Genomic DNA, 18640 nt, shown 5'->3' with positions numbered 1-18640 from the left:
TTTTTTTTTTTTTTTTTTTGATACAGGGTTTCTCTGTAGCTTTGGAGCCTGTCCTGGAACTAGCTCTTGTAGATCAGGCTGGCCTCCAACTCACAGAGATCTGCCTGCTTCTGCCTCCTGAGTGCTGGGATTAAAGGTGTGCGCCACCACCGCCCCGCCTAAATCTTGTCTTTAAACGTATCACTGGGATGTGTGTGTGTGTGTGTGTGTGTGTGTGTGTGTGTGTGTGTGTGTTTCTTTCTGTACACTTGGGCCACTTTGCCAATTTGATGGACTTTGTAGTGTCCTTGGACAACCTGAACTTCATCTCCTTCCAAGTGGGCATAGACTGAACATTATATTTCAGTCTCAGCTCTTTGGGAAGAGGGGAAGACCCGAGCTTCCTCCGAATGTGAGAAGGTGCCTTGCAATGCTCTTTGCAGTTTTTGCTTTGGTTAGAAGTCACAAGGGATTGAACTTCACTTTGGCAGCTGTGATCTAGCAATGGCCATGCTAGAGACTTAATTTTTAATATTTTTTATTTTTGACTTCATGTATGTATGTATTCAATGTATTTTGGTCATATCCTCTGCACTGCTCTTTCCAGCTTGGCAGCCTTGTCAAATAGCATCCTCTTTCTGGGACTCTGCCTCTATCCCTATAAAGTGAGAGTGTTCATAATAACACATAAGTCTTCGAGGTGTGGGAATGAGAGATCAAAAGTAAGTTACCAGGGTATAGTGACTGGACTTCACCTACATACTGAGTTCAAGGCTGCTTGAAACCCTATCTTCAAAAACCATCAGAAGGTTCTAGCGGATTTGAATGTGCCTTGCTGTTTCCATGGTGGGTACTGTTCTCTATAAATTCAGTGATTTCCTCCTCTCATGCCACTTAGCTGGTTTGAGACCCAAACCCTGGATGCTCATGTTTGTCCTCATCTGCAGACCCAGTCCCCTTCTGTAACACTGCTGTGGCCAGGCTACATGCAAGGGAACATTTGAATGGCTTTGATTATTGAAGCCACTAGTATTCCATCATAGCCCCACATAAATTGGATCCCTCCACTCCAGGGATAGAGGACCTGAGGACTGGTGTGGTTCTGGGCAACCAGGACCTTGTTCCCTACAGCCTTGGACTGGCTGTGTTGGGCAGTCATGGTAATCCTACCCCCTCAGCTCTTGTGCCCTCTCAGGAACTGGTTCTTTTGCATGAGCCACTATATTCGGATCCTAGGATTCAGCAAGAAACAAGACTTTCTGTATGAAATTCAGTTCTGTCTGGAAGACATAGAGGAGCAGTGATTCTCAGCCTGTGAGTCACAACCCCCTTGGGGGTGCTCATAGCAGATATCTTATACATCAGATTATTTACATTACAATTTGTAACAGGAGCAAAATTACAACTCTAAAGTGCAACAAAATAGCTTTATGGTTGGGGGGTCGCCACGGCATTAGGAAGATTGAGAATCAGTGCAGTAGAGCAGAGCAAGCGGGGGCTGAGTGTGACAGCTATATGGAGAAGCACCTTTGGGTTGGTGTCAGGAAGGGACCTGCAGGACCCAGAGTGCAGGCTGGTGGGGGTGGTTCCACTGCAGATCTCTATGAAAATGGAAGAGGGCCATGTTGTGCTTTGGATCGGGGCACCTCTCAAGGCTCATATGCTAAAGGTGTCAGCCTCTGGCACTGCTGGGATGCAGTGGAAACTCTAGAGAGTGGGGCTTAGTAGGAGGAATTAGGAGGATTAGTAGGATCATTGGAGGCATGCTCCTGAAGGGCACTGTGGGTCCCTGAAATCCTGCTAGTCTCTGTCTTGTTTCTCCCTTCTCATGCCCTTGTCATGTTGTGCTACCTCACCACAGAACTTAGATATCTGAACCCTAGAAGGATGTAAAGCTTGATGCCCTTAACCCCAAGCCTGAGCCATCTCCCCATCCCCCACCGGGACAGTAGTAAACAACAATGACATCTTGGTGTTAAGTATGACGGGGAGAGGAGCAAATGGAGTGTCTTGGTAAGGAAGATAGCTCTGGGGTGGGTCCCCTCCTGGTCAGGTGATGAGAAAGCTTAGTTCCGAAGAGAGGATTATATATGGAACACCCCAGTCTGAAGCCACAGCTGGGTACCTGTGGAAGGGAAGTATGGGGTGGAGTCCACAATGGTCAGTGAGTGTTGTGGTCAGGGGTAAGAGACCATCAGGCCTGGAGACAACGAAACAGAAAAGCTGTTTTATTGTTGTGCTAACTGAGGTTCTTTACTGTAGCAGCACTTGTTCTAGGATCTCAGAAGACACGCGAAGCCAGGGCCCAGAACTGACAAATGAGTAGGGGCTATATAGGTCAGGGAGCAGAGACCATTAGAGAAAGTTGCAGCTTGGTCTCTTTCAACGTGGTCTTGTTCTGCTAAAGTGAATCAGGGTTACTGTGACTATGGACTCTTGGCATAGCTCACTGTAGGAGGGCATTAGTTACTTGGGTAACTTGGGCCAATGCCAAGCTTCTAAGATGTGCTGTATCTAGGGAACCTTCAGAGTTCTTCAAATGACCATTGTCTGTAGCAGGACCAGGGGTCAGTGACCTGAGGATGTGGGAGCAGGGGTCAACCCCCCAAGAAGAGTAGGCATAGAGTGGCTGCTGGAGGGCCAGCAGCATACGTGGAATGCACTGTGTGTGCAGGACACACCATGCACATATGGTATATTCTGTCTATAGAATGCACTGTATACACGGGATATACTTTGCTCATGGGTGCCATGTATTCAAAGTGTACCTATGGCATACAGGAAGAACCATACATGCACGGTGTGTACTTTTGACATTTTGTGTATACAGGATGCACTGTATGTTAGGAGGGCAGTGCTACGGCGTGTCTTACGTTGGTTGGCTTTTCACGTTAGGGTATATGGAACCTAACCACTCTTCCACCTCTGGCCTTTTCTGGGTCTGTGATTCCTGAGAGAGCTGCTGCCCCTTGCAAGGATTTCCCAGGGCTTATAGCAGAAAGCAGCCAGGCAGCCTTACTCCTCATCCTCAATCCAGGAAGTGAACCGCCCCACCCTTGTCTCCATCTTGCAAGTGCAGAGGTTAGGTGGACTGTAGGGGCCCTAAGTTAAGCATTTGTCTAAGCATGCAACAGTTTGAGGTGTTGTGCATGTCTCCCTGGGAATATCTCAGCTTGTGTGTGACTCATCAGACTTTCATGCACACCGTCCAGTTCATGCACTTCCTCAGGGTCGCTGTTCCTACTGTCTTGTGTGTCTTCTCAGCCTGAAAATGGGGTTCTGGGGTCCAGTGGCCCTTGATGCCCCTTTGAAGTATCTGAGGAGCAGGTGAGGTGTGTACACTGGGTAGTACATATACATTTCATAGATAATCTGGGGCATGTACATGTAACGTGTGTGTCCATGTGTGCTTCTTTCTGGGTCAGAGTCTTGGTAGACTTTCTAACTCCTGCAAGTGAGAGAGGACACTCTAGGGCCTTCATCTTCAATGATAAGTGGCTCGGGGCCCAACCCTTAGACAGGCTCGCTCTGTTCCCTGAGCACCAGGACAAAGCACATGTTTCCTGCCTGGGAGAGCAGTGTACTTGACCACCAGTCCTAGAAACAGTCACTTCCATGTGCAGCCTGCAGCTGAGTAGGGGAAGGAGGCACCTCATTGCTAGAGTCACCATGTCTTGGCTACCGGAACCCTTTCTCAGCCTCTAGTCAGATTGCCCTGTTTCTGAGAAACACCAGCTTGCAAAAACTGATTGCTAAGTGTTCAGAAAATTCACAAGCTGTGAAACTGTTGGTAGCTTCGGTGGACTTCAGTGTGAGCATTTACTCTGTGGAAACTGGCAGGCATTCCTGGAGGCCTCCCCCTCCCATAAAGCAGACTTACCACACAACGCTGGCTTTGCTTTGGTCCTGCTAATTGTTTTTTTTGTTTGTTTGTTTGTTTTCTTTATTTTGGTTTTTGGTTTTTCGAGACAAGGTTTCTCTGTAGCTTTGGTGCCTGTCCTGGAACTAGCTCTTGTAGACCAGGCTGGCCTCGAACTCACAGAGATCCTCCTGCCTCTGCCTCCCAAGTGCTAGGATTAAAGGCGTGCACCATCACCGCCCAACCTCATCCTGCCCTTGTGTGTATGTTCAGCTTGAATAATGGGATCCTGGGGTCCAGTGGGCCTTGATGCCCCTTTGAAGTGCTCTAGAACATGAAAATGTTTGGGGAGCAGGTCAAGTGTGTAATATGTATGTACTAATACATATATTGTCTGCCCAAGGAGTGTCAACTGAAGCCCTGTTTGGGTACCAGTGACCATGTGTATTCCAGCATTTGGCAGGCAGTGGTACCTGAGGAGTGTACCACTCGAGCTCCATTTATCACATGTGGTACCTGCAGAAGTCTATGCACTGCCCTGTGCCTCAGTTTCTCTGCCCAGTCGGTAGCATGTTCACATAAATAGTGTCGAACAGGTCTGCGTGCAAGTTCCTGCCAGCTTGTTGTGGTTTTTGTGTCCTATGTCCCGCCCAGACCACGCCATGAGAAAGTAAGGAGTGTTTCACTAGCACATGCTGACAGAGGCCGCTGGTTGGGAAGCAGCTTGGCTCACAATCTGCCCCACCCACTTTGTGGGCTTGGGACATGCAAGGTCCACTGCAGAGAGGACACTCATCAGCACTATAGTTTTGGGACCCCAGTAGAACAATATCGGCCTTTCTCTGAGATCTTGTGAGCTCTATATATCTGGACCCCTAATCGTTGCCCTACCTCCCTTCATGTCTCTTTCTGGAACTCTTGCCCCCTTGGCTGGGAACCTTCTTTCTTCTTGCAGCTCCCCCATAGACCTACACAGCCCAGAGCCAAGGGCTGAATCCCACCAAGACTAAAGGCCTTTGAAAGTTCTAGCTCCAAGGCTGCCAGTTTAGCTTCTTGGAGCTGCCAGTGACCCAAAGTCTGTGAGCTTTCAGGTGCTGTCCAGAAGTGCCTTGGGCTCATGTTGCTATCTGGCAAGTACATGGTTAAGAACAATTAAAACCCGGCACAAGAGAGGGTAGTTCAGTGGTAAGAGCAGTGACTGCTCTTCCAGAGGACTCTTGGATTCAGTTCCCAGCACTCAGATGCTTGTCCACAAACATCTGTGATTCCAGAAGATCCGATGACCTCTTCTGGTCTCCATGGGCACTCTAGCACATGGTACACAGACATATATGTAGGCAAAACACTATAAACAAAATAAACCTAAAAAAATTATCAACTATCAAATCCACTCAGCTAGAGAGGTAGCTCAGTGGGTAAAGGCACTTGCTGTGAAGCCTGATATCCTGTGTTCAAACTCCTAGGACCCCCTTGGTGAAAGAAAAGAAGTGATCCCCACAAGTTGTCCTCTAACTTCTGCATGTGCACTGTGGCTTGCATACTCACACATACATATACAAGATAATGTATACATTAAGTTCCTATAGGAGGGCCAGGCGGTGGTGGCGCACGCCTTTAATCCCAGCACTCGGGAGGCAGAGGCAGGAGGATCTCAGTGAGTTCGAGACCAGCCTGGTCTACAAGAGCTAGTTCCAGGATAGGCTCCAAAACCACAGAGAAACCCTGTCTCGAAAAACCAAAAAAAAAAAAAAAAAAAAGTTCCTATAGGAGGATGGATGAAAGAACTGTGATTTCTAAAGATGACCTCAGAAACCCACAAGGGGCATAAGAAAGAGAGAGAGAGAGAGACTGAATGGTTGTGCCCAGCGGGGGCGCATGTGCAGTTGCATAGACTCCACACCTAAGCCCAAGAGAACAGCTGCTCAGAAGTGTCAGCCTGTGGCTGTACAAGAGGGCTGTGTGAGGAGGTACAGTATCTGTGCTTCCTCCTTGGGGCTTGGCCTCTAGCCCCTCCAGCCTGTAAACCTCCTGGGCTGCTGAGGTTGCACAGGAACATGCAGGCCATAGTTACCTAGACTGCTGCAGGAGCAAACTTATTGGACCAGCTTTGACCTCCGTCCGTTCCAGTCTGTAGCCTCCCAAACTGGAGCATGCAAACTAGCCTAACTGCTCATCAGAGTCGTTGTGTCACAGAACAAAGGAGACACTGCCCAGCGTAAGCGGTGGGCCTGCCTGCCTTGTGGCATAGAGCAGCCTTTTCTGGTGAGCCTCTCTCGTTCTCTGCAGTTTGCCTCCCCTGCGGCTGTCTTTCATCCGTTTTTCCCCCCTTACATTTACTGGAAGTCATGTGCTTTTGAAGGCTCCATGAGAAGAGGGCATATGTCTACATGTCCATTGTTCAGAAGAGCCCAGTGTACTCACCCAGGGAATGCTGACTCGTTGGTTGGTTAACTGTTTATTAGTTAGTTGGTTAGTTGGCTGACTGATTAGCTGAAGAGTTGGATGGGTTGATGGGTGGATGAGTGGATAGGCTGGTGTCTGGTCTACAAAGTCCAGAGGTGGTTGTAAGTACAGGCACCCTCATCTGCCCTCCTGTAGCAAGCAGGTCATCTTCTGGCTCCAGGCAGATACAGATATGGTCCAGGTGTACTGACCTCATCCTTCCACACGCCAGGCAGTGGTGGTGCATGCCTTTCCCCAGCACTCGGGAGGCAGAGACAAAAGGATCTCTGTGAGTTTGAGGCCAGCCTGGTCTACAGAGCAAGTTCCAGGACAGGCTCCAAAAGCTACAGAGAAACCCTGTTTCGGAAAAAAAAAAAAGAAAGAAACCCTGTCTCCAAACAAACAAACAAACAAATAGTTTACCTCCTCCTTTCACACAAAGATGGAGATAGAAGCATGGCATCTCACAGCCTCTGGCATAGCTAATAGACTCTCAAAGCAGGGAAGAAGCAGGAAAGATCAAAGGGCAAACAGGTTGGGCTGTTTTGGATGACCTGGTTTTAGAAGTAGGTGGCAACTGTCTGTGTGTCTGTGGTTGCAGTGGTTTCCACAGTACAGGACTCAGTCAGCTCTGTAACACTGTAGGGAATGGGACTCTCAACCCTGAAGACAGGATAACAGACACCAGCCCACCCCACCCACAGGGTTCTATCATGGAATCATAGGTATATCACTCACTCTAGTGTCTGACTCAGAAAGGATGACTTCTGCATGTATGTGTCAAACAGAAAGCATGCTCTGTGTACTCATAGTTCAACTACATAGGTGTGTTCTTCAGCCCTCATGAGTTAGCAGTGAGTCTTTATCCACTTATTGTAGGTCAGAAGAGAGAGTACCCTCAAATCAATCAAACCGATGACATAGATACCAGTAGATTCTCAATGGGTCCAGTGATGGAAAGTCCCATTGGGGGAATTCAGTCAGTGACTATGATCACCTTCAGCTCCTAGTTCATCTGCACCCTACCTAGACTCTGCCCCAAAGACATGACCTTCACTTCGCTAGGGCCTTACACATTTTCCTGGGTGAGAGGGCCCCCATTTAGCTATCTGGTCATGAACTAACATCCAATTAGTGTCTCGGCCTTGGTACCCTGTTAGCTCTGGGGGGAGGAAAGGGGTTTGGATTACTGGAAGTCTGGGGCTGGAGGGAGGTTGGCAGATTCAGAGGCTTAGCCACTTCCAGGCCCTAAAGTAGTTCCAGGGCTGGCACATGCTTTGGTAAAATGACTAGCTGGATTCTAAGAACTTTAGCCAAAAACTGTATCAATGGCTCTGGAATGTGAGGCCAGGGGAGGTGAAAGAGGTAGAAGCAGGACAAATGGTCACATGTAATCACATAGCCCCTCAGCATCCTGTGCTGGCTGAATGAACACTGCACCCAGTTTGTTCATGAGGAGACCCAGCTCATCCATTGTAAGATGTGGGAATGATCTTATTAAACAGATCGCAGACCTATACCGGGCAGAAGTGTGAGGTCATCATGCCTAGACAGTCGTGTTTGTGTCTGGGGCCAGAAGGTGGCCTTTGCACGAGTAGTCCCAGGATGCTGTGAACCCAGCTGCATAACTGGCTGCTCCTGTTGGTGCTGGTATCTAATGCCAAGGCCAGTGATATCTGTCACCATGCCTCAGCCTGTTTCCTTTTTCTGAGCTGAGAGTGAAATGGGTTGTCCTAAGGGCTGTTCCAAACAGTCAGCAGTCTCAGAACGTGCTAAGCACTAAGGATAACCAGTGTCAGCTGGCCCCTGAGATGTTTGTGTGTGCCTACAGCTTTGCCCTGCAAAAGGCAAATGGCAAACCGAGGCATCCAGGAGCTAAGAAGTAGCTCAAGGTCACATACATAAGGAGTGAGTGTGCCTACTAAAGGAGGCCCTGCAGGTGCATGGGTGTAATGTCTTGATGTAGTAGGGAAGGGCAGGGAGAGCAGGCCTCTCAGTCCCCTGGGGTATCTTCAGAGTCAATGATTGGAAGAATCAAGGACAGAGCCAGTGATGGTGTAGCTTCTCGGTGCAATTTTTTTTTCCTGTTCTGTCTGGTGATGAATTTGTAAGTACTCAGCCTGGTGGGTTCCTGGCCCTACATCTCTTTGTTGTTTGTGCTGTCTCCCAACAAACCCATGTCCTCCAGTTAAGGGGAAATGTCCTCCTGCCATATTTGGCACGTCCAGCCCTGGAATGAGCCTAGTCCCAGTGGCTTTTTGTGGGGAGGTTGTGACTCTGGTCAGGGTGTCTTATTGGTGAGTGCCCGTTTGCCTGAGACTTTTTCTCCCTGTCCCCAGATGAAGGTCACCATGACCAGAGGGGGTGACCAGAACAGTGACGATGACAGTGTCCTTGAAGCTTCCAGCTCTCAGCATAGCAACTCCCGGGACCAGCTGAGCGATGTGAGTACCCGTCACTGACATCCTGGTGGCTCCTGCAGGTGTCTCATGGCTTTGACCATGCCTGGCAGTTTACACGGAGGCCACACATGAGCAGTTAGCAGTTTGCCTTCTCTAAAGCAGTTGTTCACAAATTGAGACCTCACCAGAAGGAGGGCTTTAAATGAAGGACAGCAGTTAGGAGCTGGCAGAAGCCCATCTGGAATATCAAGTATCTCATAGTGCACAGCGTAGTGGCCTGAGATCTGGCCCTGGAACCCTAAGGTGGACATCCTCGTGTCCTAGAGCAGATGCTACACCAGCATCCTGCAGTGATGCCTGGGTATAAATGACTCCAAAAATGTGTCTCAATCCAAGGTGTCAGGCCAGTCTTGCCATGGGTCCTGAGGTACCTGGGGCTGGTGATGCAGGGTAGGGGTGTACATGCAACGATCTGAATTGGGGCTATATCAGTGTCCCTGAGAAAGGCCCCTGGGTACCAGGTCTCTGTATTAGTCAGCCACAAAGCCAGGTGGAAGGGGTCTGGAGCCTGTCACAGGGCCAGCCTACTGGGCCAACCAAAATGAAGCATAGGGACTACAAGAACTGGGGTAGAAGCAGAGGGATTACCCACTGGGTTGGTGGCTCCGGACTGGCCACTGACAGCAACCCTGCCCAGCTCCTGAAGTGGCCTCAGGGTAGTACATTTTTTTGAAGGACTAAATTGAATGAGTTGTGTCTCATTATCATTTAAATAGGGGACTGGGGGTGCAGCCTGCTGTCGCAGAGGGAGGCTTAATTGCCAGGCTCCTGATCTTGTTGCTGCAAGATGGAAAAATAGGCTGGTAATTGTCTGGGGCCGCAGGGCTGCCCTAGTTAGCACTCTAATTGCAGCCCAGGGTAAATGAAGCTGCATTCTGAACACAGCTTGACATGAAGCTGAGAATTCACCAAGTATGTCCCACCCCCACCCCATCAGCTGCCTTTGGTTGGCAGGTGGGATCCAACAGGGGTAGGAGTGGGTGAGCTCCACCCTCCAAGCAGTGGCCTAGCCCTGTTAGTCGTTCAAAGAAAAGGATGTGGCGGATTGCTGTGAATGAAGAGAGGATTGCAGTTTCACCTACTAGCTCCCATTTCCTTGCTGACTCTCCTTTGTGTGCTCTGTCCACTCTCTATTCTCCTGTCTTACTGTCACAAGTCACCTGCCTCACAGCCCCCACCGCGCACTTTGCAGTAGCCTAGCTCTTTGCACCCCTACCTGCCACAGCTTCTGCTTCATGTGCACATACACGTGCTTGATCCTGGTTCATGGCCCATCTTTGGGCTATGGAATCCCTAGCAGCTTGAGATACAGCTGTCTCTCTTCTGGTGTTCTTAAGCCGGACAGAAGGAAGCTTCCTAGTGCCCTGGGCTCTCCTGCTCGCCTCCACCATAGTTGTTGGCTAACCTAGCAACCTATGATACCACCCTCCTCCAGAAGGATCTTCCTGCTGCCCTTTGGGGAATGGCTTTAGCATCCTAGTCCTGAAGGAGCTGTGGATAGTCTAAGGGCATCTCTGTGGGGCCCCCTCTACTAGGTAGGGCTCATCTCCTGGGCTAGCCCAGAGGTATTGAAATAACTGCTGACATGGCTAAACCAGAGGGGAGACCACTGCTTGAAAGAAGGCTCCAAAAGCTGTCTGGTGCAGAAGACTATGCTCAGCCCTGTTTTCCACTTTCCAGCAAGGCCCTTCTGCCCCTAGGGTCTGCGGGCCTGTTTGCTGGGGGCAGTTGGCTGTGGCTCAGCCTGTCACTGACTGTCTTCATACTTTTTCCCCACAGAGCTCTGCACAGGCGGTTTCCGGGAGAGGCTACTCAGTAAGTCTCCAGCCCCTCCTCCCCTGCTGTCTTTGTCCTTGCCTCAGGGCCAGCCCTCAACTGCAGCTGTCCCACAGCTCCAGTGCCTAGAGGGCCCCATCACCCTGGACTCTTCCCCTTTAGAATCCTGTTGGTTCTGACTTCAACAGCTGCTGGGCAGGCAAAGGGTGGACATGCCCCTGAACTGAGATTCATGGGAAGCTTGATGCTTTGGGACACACATAAGACAGGGTCTCCAGGATTTTGGCCAGGAACCTGAGGTGGGTTTTTGTGTAGGTGAGCAGGGTGCCAGGAAGTGGGGAGCCAGGCTGCTGCTAATAGGTTGAACAGGCCGCTGCCTCTTGGGTCTGGTTAGGGACCAAGGGTCTTTGGTGTCAAAGAAGCCTGTGGTTTGAGCAGCTGTACTCCAGCACACAGCTCCATCTTTGTACTGAAGGGGCTTGGGCTTAGACTGGACCCAGAGAAGTCCAGAGCTACCCCTGTGTGGAAAGATTGTGGGGATGAATGTGTGCCCAAACAGTGGACTCTTGGCCCATGGAGAGCCCCATTGGGGCAAGACGGCAGTCAATAAACTCTGCATAAATCCCTGGGTGGGCAGGCATATCCAGGTCAACTGGTTGGGGGGGGGGCTTGATGCCAGCTTGCCAATCCACTAGGGGCATGACCTCAGGTGCAGGCAATTCCCTCATCTACCTGAGTTCCTGGAGTGGCCTGGCACCAATCAGAGCAGTTCTTGCACCTGCCCGTGACTTACTTCATTTTCCCATAAGTATCAGGAGAAACATTAACGTCATCATAAAACCCAGAGCTTCATAAAAGCCATTTCTGTAGACTTACTGCCGTTTTGGCTCCTTGGAGGACTAGGGCAGGGACTCCACCTGTCTCATCCCTGATTTACTGCCAGTCAGGGCCTGCTTGGCTCACTCTCTAAATTGCAGTGGCTTTTTTATGGGGTATGCAATTAACCCATTAGTTACCCAGCGGGGGCCTACTGGAGCATCTCCCCTGACCCTGGTTTCTACCCTAGAATTCCTGGGTATTGAAAAGAAAGCAAGGAAGGAATTGGAATGGGTCAGCAGCTCAGGCTCAGTGGCCCTTTCAGAGGCCAGAGCACGGGGGGGGGGGGGGGGGGGGGGATGCCTGCCTTGGCTGAAGGAGGGACCTAGTGTCTTCTCACTCCATCTGCACTCCTCATTCCCCCAACCCCACCTCTTCCGTTGTGTACCTGAGGATGTAGAAGGCCAAGGCTCATCAGACCTTGCTCCATTTTGAGCTTGGGTTTGGCTGGAAAAGTCTAGTATTTGGGCCTTTGATCTTAGGGTCTGTGGACATCGCAGAGAGGTGATTCCTGCAGGTGGTCACCTAAGGAGATCTTTGACAGGGAGACTTGTACCCTTCTTTGCAGGGTGTACCCTTGGGCAGCCTTGTTCACGTCTGATCACTGAGAACAGCAGCCCTTGAGAGTGGTTGTAGATGCCCCAGGTATGACGGACCTGCCTTCTCTGTTGCCCTCCCCTGTACCTGATGCTTCTGAGGATGGCACTGTGCCCAGGGCTGTGTTGGGCACTGAGGAGAAAGCTGCTAAGAACCCTGACCCCAGCCTATTAACGTAGAGGGCTCCAGTAGCCACAGCAGATGCTGCTGGCAGTGCTAGAAACTGGGGGCTGAAACAGCCAGAACTGGACTCAAGACACTCATCTCTGGGCCAGCACTTGGGCAGAGGAATAAATCCAAGCCCCATCTCTGTCATCTAAATTTCCAGGGGTCTGAAGCATCCCTTGGGAAGGAAGAATACTACATCTTGGAGCAGACTCCTGATGCTGTGGTTTTGTGTTACACTAAAGTATTAGGCAGAGGTTCTACAGCTAATCTAAGTTAGATAACAGGTCATCTCTGGCCTGCCTATGGTAAAATAGACAGATTGGAGACCCACGGAGTATCTGCAGCACCACTACTCTGAGCTACCAGGCCCCTTTTGTGCTTCTAAGTCCACAACCCACAACCATCATGCAATCGTTCTCCCCAGACTTTGATTTTCTAATGTTTTCTTAAAAAGCCTACAACTAACTTGCCAGATGCTTGTAGCTTAGCCCCCTGTGGCAGCTGCATAGGAGTGACAGACGGTGCCAGGAAGGGAGCCAACTAGTCCACAGTATGACTGGCTGTAGGGTTCTCTCTGAGCCAAAGACCCAGGAGGGCCTAGCGCCTACACATAGACCCAAGGCTTCCACAGACAGGCAGGTGTATTAGAACTGACTTGAACTGACAGAACTTTAGGGTCCTCCTGTGTGGAATTTCCTGCTTCAGAGTGCCATGTGAGTCCTGACACCTGCAAGCTATTTCCACAAGGGACAGACCTCATTTGTCCTATGGGTTCAGGTGAGATCGATATCCAGGCAGAGAAGAGAGCAAGAGACAATGCCCAGTCTTGTCAGCAGGTGTGTATGTCTGGATGTCTGTTGCATGTGTCTATGGATGTGGGCGGCTTTTGTGTATAGTGGGGTACTGTACCTGTTGTTTTCTTTATATTCTGTGGTTTATGCATTCCTGAATATCTGTAGACACTACTCTTGTGCCTCTCTAGCTTCTCAGGGGATCCTTAGTGCTCATTGCATTTGTGTGCACCTCTGGCTTTGTAGCACTGGTGTGTGTGTGTGTGTGTGTGTGTGTGTGTGTGTGTGTGTGAGAGAGAGAGAGAGAGAGAGAGAGAGAGAGAGAGAGAGAGAGAGAGAGAGAGAGGAGAGAGAGAGAGAGAGAGAGAGAGAGAGAGAGAGAGAGAGAGAGAGAGAGAGAGAATGCCCCCCTACCTGAACATGTCCTCTTCTTGTCCCACAGTATCATCATGCTCAGTGACATCACTGTGTATCTCCAACCTTGCTTTGTTTTGTTTTGAGATAAGGTCTCTCTATGTAGCCCTCACTTTCCTGGAACCCACTTATATAGACTGGCCTTGAATTTACAGAGATTCACCTGCCTCCCCAGAGGTGTGATTAAAGGCATGCTCCACTATACCTGGCTGAAGCAGGCTTTCATGGACTGCCAGCACCAAAATCATGACCCAGAGACTTGTTATTAATTATAATTGCTCGGCCTTAGCTTAGGCTTGTTTCTAGTTAGTTCTTTTTATTTTTTTAACTTAAATTAGCCCATTTCTATTCATCTGTGTGCTGCCCCGAGACTCCTTAGCCTCATCTACTTCATGTCCGGCCTGCTTTCCTGCTTCCTCTGTGTCTTGCTTGCCGACCCCTGCTGGCTGGGTGGCTCCCCTCTTCTCTCTGCTCACCAGCCTCACCTGTTCCTCCTCTGCCTAGCTACTGGCCATTCAGCTTTTTATTAGTTATTTATTTTCAGGTGCCTTAAGCAGGCAAGGTGAAATAACAACACACCTTTTAGACAAATGCAACACATCTTTACACAGTTAAGCAATTGTTCTGCAGCACAAACAAATGCAGCGCATCATCTTTACATATTTAAACAGATAGTCTATTCCACAACACCTGGCTTCAGGTTGCACTTTTTAAAAAATTAATTTTGTAGTACTAGGAATTGAATTCAGGGCTTTGTACTTGTTAGGCTGCATTCCTCCACTAAACTACACACCCCAGTCTGCAAACTGTATTTTTGTTTTTTGTTTGTTTGTTTTTATTGAGCTATACATTTTTCTCTGCTCCCCTCCCTGCCTCCCCTTCAATCCTCACCCATGGTTCCCATGCTCCCAATTTACTCAGGAAATCTCTGCAAACTGTATTTAAAGTAGGTGAATTTTGCTAAGATTTATCCTCAGAAACTTCCCTAGTTATTGCTCATCCTTAAAGCTTTCATCCAAAACGCTAGACACTGCCTTCCAATATACCATCAAATGTTTGTTCATGCCATAAAATTAGTCAGAGAGTGATTTTCTTAATTTGGTTTGCTCACAGCCCAGAGAGTGGTGTGTCTCCTGCAAAGCAGGACTGAGAGGCTCCTCTTGTGAAAAAGAAATGAGAACAGTTTCTATATATAAAAACACCAGTCGGCCTCCTTACACTCAGTATTAAGAATGTTCTGAAAGTGCCCATGCCCAGCAAGTGCAGACATTGTCTAGGAGCAGGAACAGAGGAGGTTGTAGCCATAGAGGAGCTGAGATGGCCAGTGCTGGGGTGATGCATACTGGAAGCCTAGTAAATCTGGAAGGTGGAGTTGGATTTCTCATATTACCCCTGCTCTCCAGATGGGGTCTCAAGGCTCAAAGAAGCTACAGAACCTGCCTGCAAGGCTCTGGCTTCAGAAGAGTAGGCTGGGTCCAAGACCTTTGTCTCCCTCCTATTCCTCAGACACGCACAACCTGGGGCCCTCCGTGGGCCAGTATCCCAAGTATCTTGTCAGTGTTAGAAAAGGACCTGTTGCTGGCCAGGCAGTGGTGGTGCACACCTTTAAATCCCAAAACTCAGGAGGCAGAGACGGGCAGATCTCTGTGAGTTTGAGGCCAGCCTCTACAGAGTGAGTTCTAGGACAGCCAGGCAGTGAGGACTGTTACACAGAGAAACATCATTCCTTGTCTGAGTGTCCTGCCTAGACCCTCCACCTTGGTATCTGGAGCACCTTGAGGAGCCCTGGTACCCCCAAACAGCCTTCCCTCTGGTCTCCATTGTCCTGCAGTCTTTCCCATCATAGGAACCCAGCTACAGAGATGAGAAAGGAATTACTCATTTCTTTACTCCTCTTCCTCCTCCAATAATCATTCAGTGAGTATCTCCTGTGTGTCAGTGTCCTACTGACAACAAATGCATGGCTGACCTAGCAACTCTCATCTCACAGGCTAGATAAGCCTCCAGCCTCCATCACACTGCGCCTGTCAGCTCAGGTGCTAGGCGGCTTCCACACCTGCGAGGCATGGGCACTTCCAGAACATTCTGAGTACTGCGTGTAGAGAGGCTCATTATGAGTAGTGAATAAGAGGAGAAGCAGAAGGGTCAGGCAGGTATAGTCTTATTTACATAGTATGGCAGGAGCAGGCATGTGTAAACCACGCCTAAGGGTGGTCATAGGAAGGCCTTGGGGTAGAAGCCTAAGTATGCTCGAGGAGCCACAGGCAGGTGAAGAGTCTGATGAGAAAGCTGTGGAGCCCAGAGGAAGATCTGGCTGTGATGGCACTGTAAGAGAGCCATTGAGGGTTTATAAGAGAATAGGATGTAATGAGGAGAAAATAGCACTGTCTTCTTCCAATCTTGACGGCTACAGTAGACTGAAGATGCTTTTGTTGAAGGGCAGGCCTCAAGGTCAGGTACAGAAGCACTGAGGATCCTGCCAGGAAGCAGTACCTGCCAGGAAAGTCCCCTTGGTACCTTGCACAGGGTATGATTAGCTGATTATTATGATGCTTGTCTTTGAGCAATTTAAAAAGGGTTTTATTTTTATTCATTTTTAAAATTTTTACTTTTTTAGTGTGTATATGTGTGTGTATGTGCTTGTATGAGTTTATGTGTACCATGTACTTCTAGGTGCCTGCAGAAGAGGGCTTTGGATCCCCTAGAGCTGGAGTGACAGGTGGCTTTGAGCCGTACAGTGTAAGTGCTGTGAACCAAACCCAGGTTCCCTGCCAGGAGGAGCCAGGAAGGGAACCCAGCATCCTAGATAGCTCCGGAGTGGGCCAACAGCTGGGGAATGGAGGGGCGTCCAGGTGTGTGTAGTGTGGGGTAGAACTTAAGCAATATTGTCACAGTTTGTACAATACCCTTTACAGTATGTTGGGAACACAAAGATCATCAACTCAATTAAAAATCAACAACACAATTAAAATGAAAGTGTGTACCCTTGAGAAATGAATGGAAAACAGGAAGGAAGCTCCAAGCAAAATCACGAAGAATCCCTTGTGTGGTGAATGCCAGGCCGAGTCTGAAAGGCAGAACTAGCATGTGTCCCAAACATATGACCCTAGGGAGCAGACAGATAGGGAGTGTCTGTGGTACAGTTCTAGCACAGTGTGACCTCACAGAGGGTGACCCCACAGAGAATAGATAGGGAACGCTTGTCTAGCTTTTCCTTGCTGTTATGTAAACACAATCTGAGAAAACTAGTAACATTTCTCAGAATAGAGTTGGTTTCAAGCATAAATTCACAAGTTTTCAGCTCTGTGAAAATTGTGGGAACATTCCAGAATGACGTAAGGTGCTGAGCAAGTATCCTTTCTAGGGCCTCCAACTCCTTTACAGAGTAAGGAAGAGCACTCTGCAGACAAATCTCTGGGGCTCACCTTGTTAGACTGACCTCATGATAGAATTGTCTCAATGAGAGGCAGATGACATTATTGCTGAGCCACCAGAGCCACGAGCATTTGCTAAATGAGCTGGAGCCTAGATCTCACAGCTGAGGAGGGGATTCACAGTGCTGAGCCTGGTTATAGAAGGAGCCAGACTGGTAGGGAGTCAACTTGTTCTGGATCCCTAGTCTGTGGATGGGGCTGAGGCGGGGTAGTGGTTACCAGGTTCTCTCTAGGTTGACTTGGCTAATCCTCTTCCCCAGGCTGTCAGATACTGCTCCATGTCTCACTGATATGCCAGCTAATAGTCAAGGCTCCTGGACAGGCTGACAGAACAGGCTGCACCTTTGTCAGGAGACAGGATGCCAGTGTGGGTGGCCATTGTCCTCATTGCCCTCCTGTACTGAAGTCTCAGGCTACAGAGGAAACTGGCAGAGGGTTGGGTGCGTACCCAGAGATCATAGCTGCATGAGTGGTCAAGTGGTCCCACAATGGGTTTGCCTATATGGGCTATAACTTAATTGACTGTTAATTGTGTAATTAGTGCTTTGTTTGGTTTTAAAGCCTAAACACTCAGACAGTGGATGAGCAGAATAGACAGAAATGGAGTTTTCAGGCTTACTGACTACTACATAATTAATCAGGCTGATTTTGATGGCCTCATGCAGAGGGTTGACTAGGCAAAGGGCCTAACTTAAATCTAGGACTCAACTACCCCTAGTTGTGCTCGGGGATTAGCCCCATCCCTATGGGCCTCGGTTTCCCCATTAGTGACCATGTATATGATGGTACCTGAATGAGGCATGTCATTCCCATCTGCGTTGTACCAGAGACTGCCAGAGACTCAGCTAGGGAAAGAAGGGAAAAGGAAGATCAGGTAGACTGTACATTCTAACCTGGGCAGAAGTCCTAATGACCCAACCCTATGGCCCTGTCCTGTCCTGTCCTGTCCCAGCCAACCCCATCTTGGAAGTTGGACAGTATATAGACATATAGACCATATATAGGTCTCTTTCCACCACCCCTCCCCAGGTACTGGGTCCTGCTGTGTCCATGTCTCTCATGTGTCTACATCTCGTCTGTCAAGTCATGTTGGTCCATCTCAAAGTGCACTGCATCAGCCTGAATCTAGCAGAGCCACCTTGATCTCAGCTCAGTCTGTTACCGGTGGCTCCATCATGCCCATCATATTATCACTGGTCTTCAATCTTGGCCACCTCCCACTCTTCTCACCTTTCCAGCCATCTCTCTCTCTATAGCCTCCCCAGGCCTTTCCCTTTGCCTGTTGTTGACAGAGGCTTCTGTCCTGCCTGGTCCTGCAGCCATTCAGTTCCAAAGAAACACACAGAGGTCTATATTAATTAAACTGGTTGGCCTATTAGCTCAGGCTTTTTATTAACTCTTACATCTTAAATTAACCCATAATTCTTGTCTGTGTTAACCACGTGGCTAATCTTTTATCAGTGAAGCATTCTTATCTTGCTTTCTCTGTGTTTGGCAGACTGAGCCTTTCCTCTTCCCAGAATTCTCCTGTTCTGGTTTGCTCCGTCTATACTTCCTGCCTGGCTACTGGCCGATCAGCATTTTATTAAACCAATACAAGTGCCAATTCTTTACAGTGTGCAAGACCATTTTCCCACAGCAGCCTGTCTCTGCTTCTTTCAGCAGTACATGCTCAGTCTCCCATGACCTCTGAGGTTGGGTCTGTTGTGAGCATCACAAGACCTTCCATTGCAACCATTGAATGGAGACCCAAGAGATAGCTGTCTTCTATAGTCTGGAGTACAGGGAAATCATTTTGGGCAGGGATGTTCAGCCTAGCACCTCCTTGTCTCTGATTGGCCA

General features: G+C 49.1%; 1 protein-coding gene across 12 annotated transcripts in view; it reads left to right on the top strand.

Moving 5' to 3' along the window:
- The window catches only part of Fbrsl1 (fibrosin like 1), a 75932-nt gene that overhangs the window by 18569 nt on the left and 38723 nt on the right, over positions 1-18640 (top strand). For 10 of the 12 annotated variants that reach the window (XM_050158873.1, XM_050158872.1, XM_050158881.1 and 7 more), the window contains exons 3-4: positions 8620-8724; positions 10522-10557. In XM_050158873.1, coding sequence (XP_050014830.1) covers positions 8620-8724; positions 10522-10557 — 141 coding nt within the window. The remainder of the gene's footprint in view (positions 1-8619; positions 8725-10521; positions 10558-18640) is intronic. The other 2 variants (XM_050158875.1, XM_050158874.1) reach the window with 1 other exon arrangement.

This window comes from Alexandromys fortis, unplaced genomic scaffold (genome assembly GCF_014885135.2).
Source record: "Alexandromys fortis isolate MF-2015 unplaced genomic scaffold, M_Fortis_MF-2015_v1.1 scaffold_90, whole genome shotgun sequence".
Taxonomy (NCBI): Eukaryota; Metazoa; Chordata; class Mammalia; order Rodentia; family Cricetidae; genus Alexandromys; species Alexandromys fortis.
This window is presented reverse-complemented; position numbering and strand designations above follow the sequence as displayed.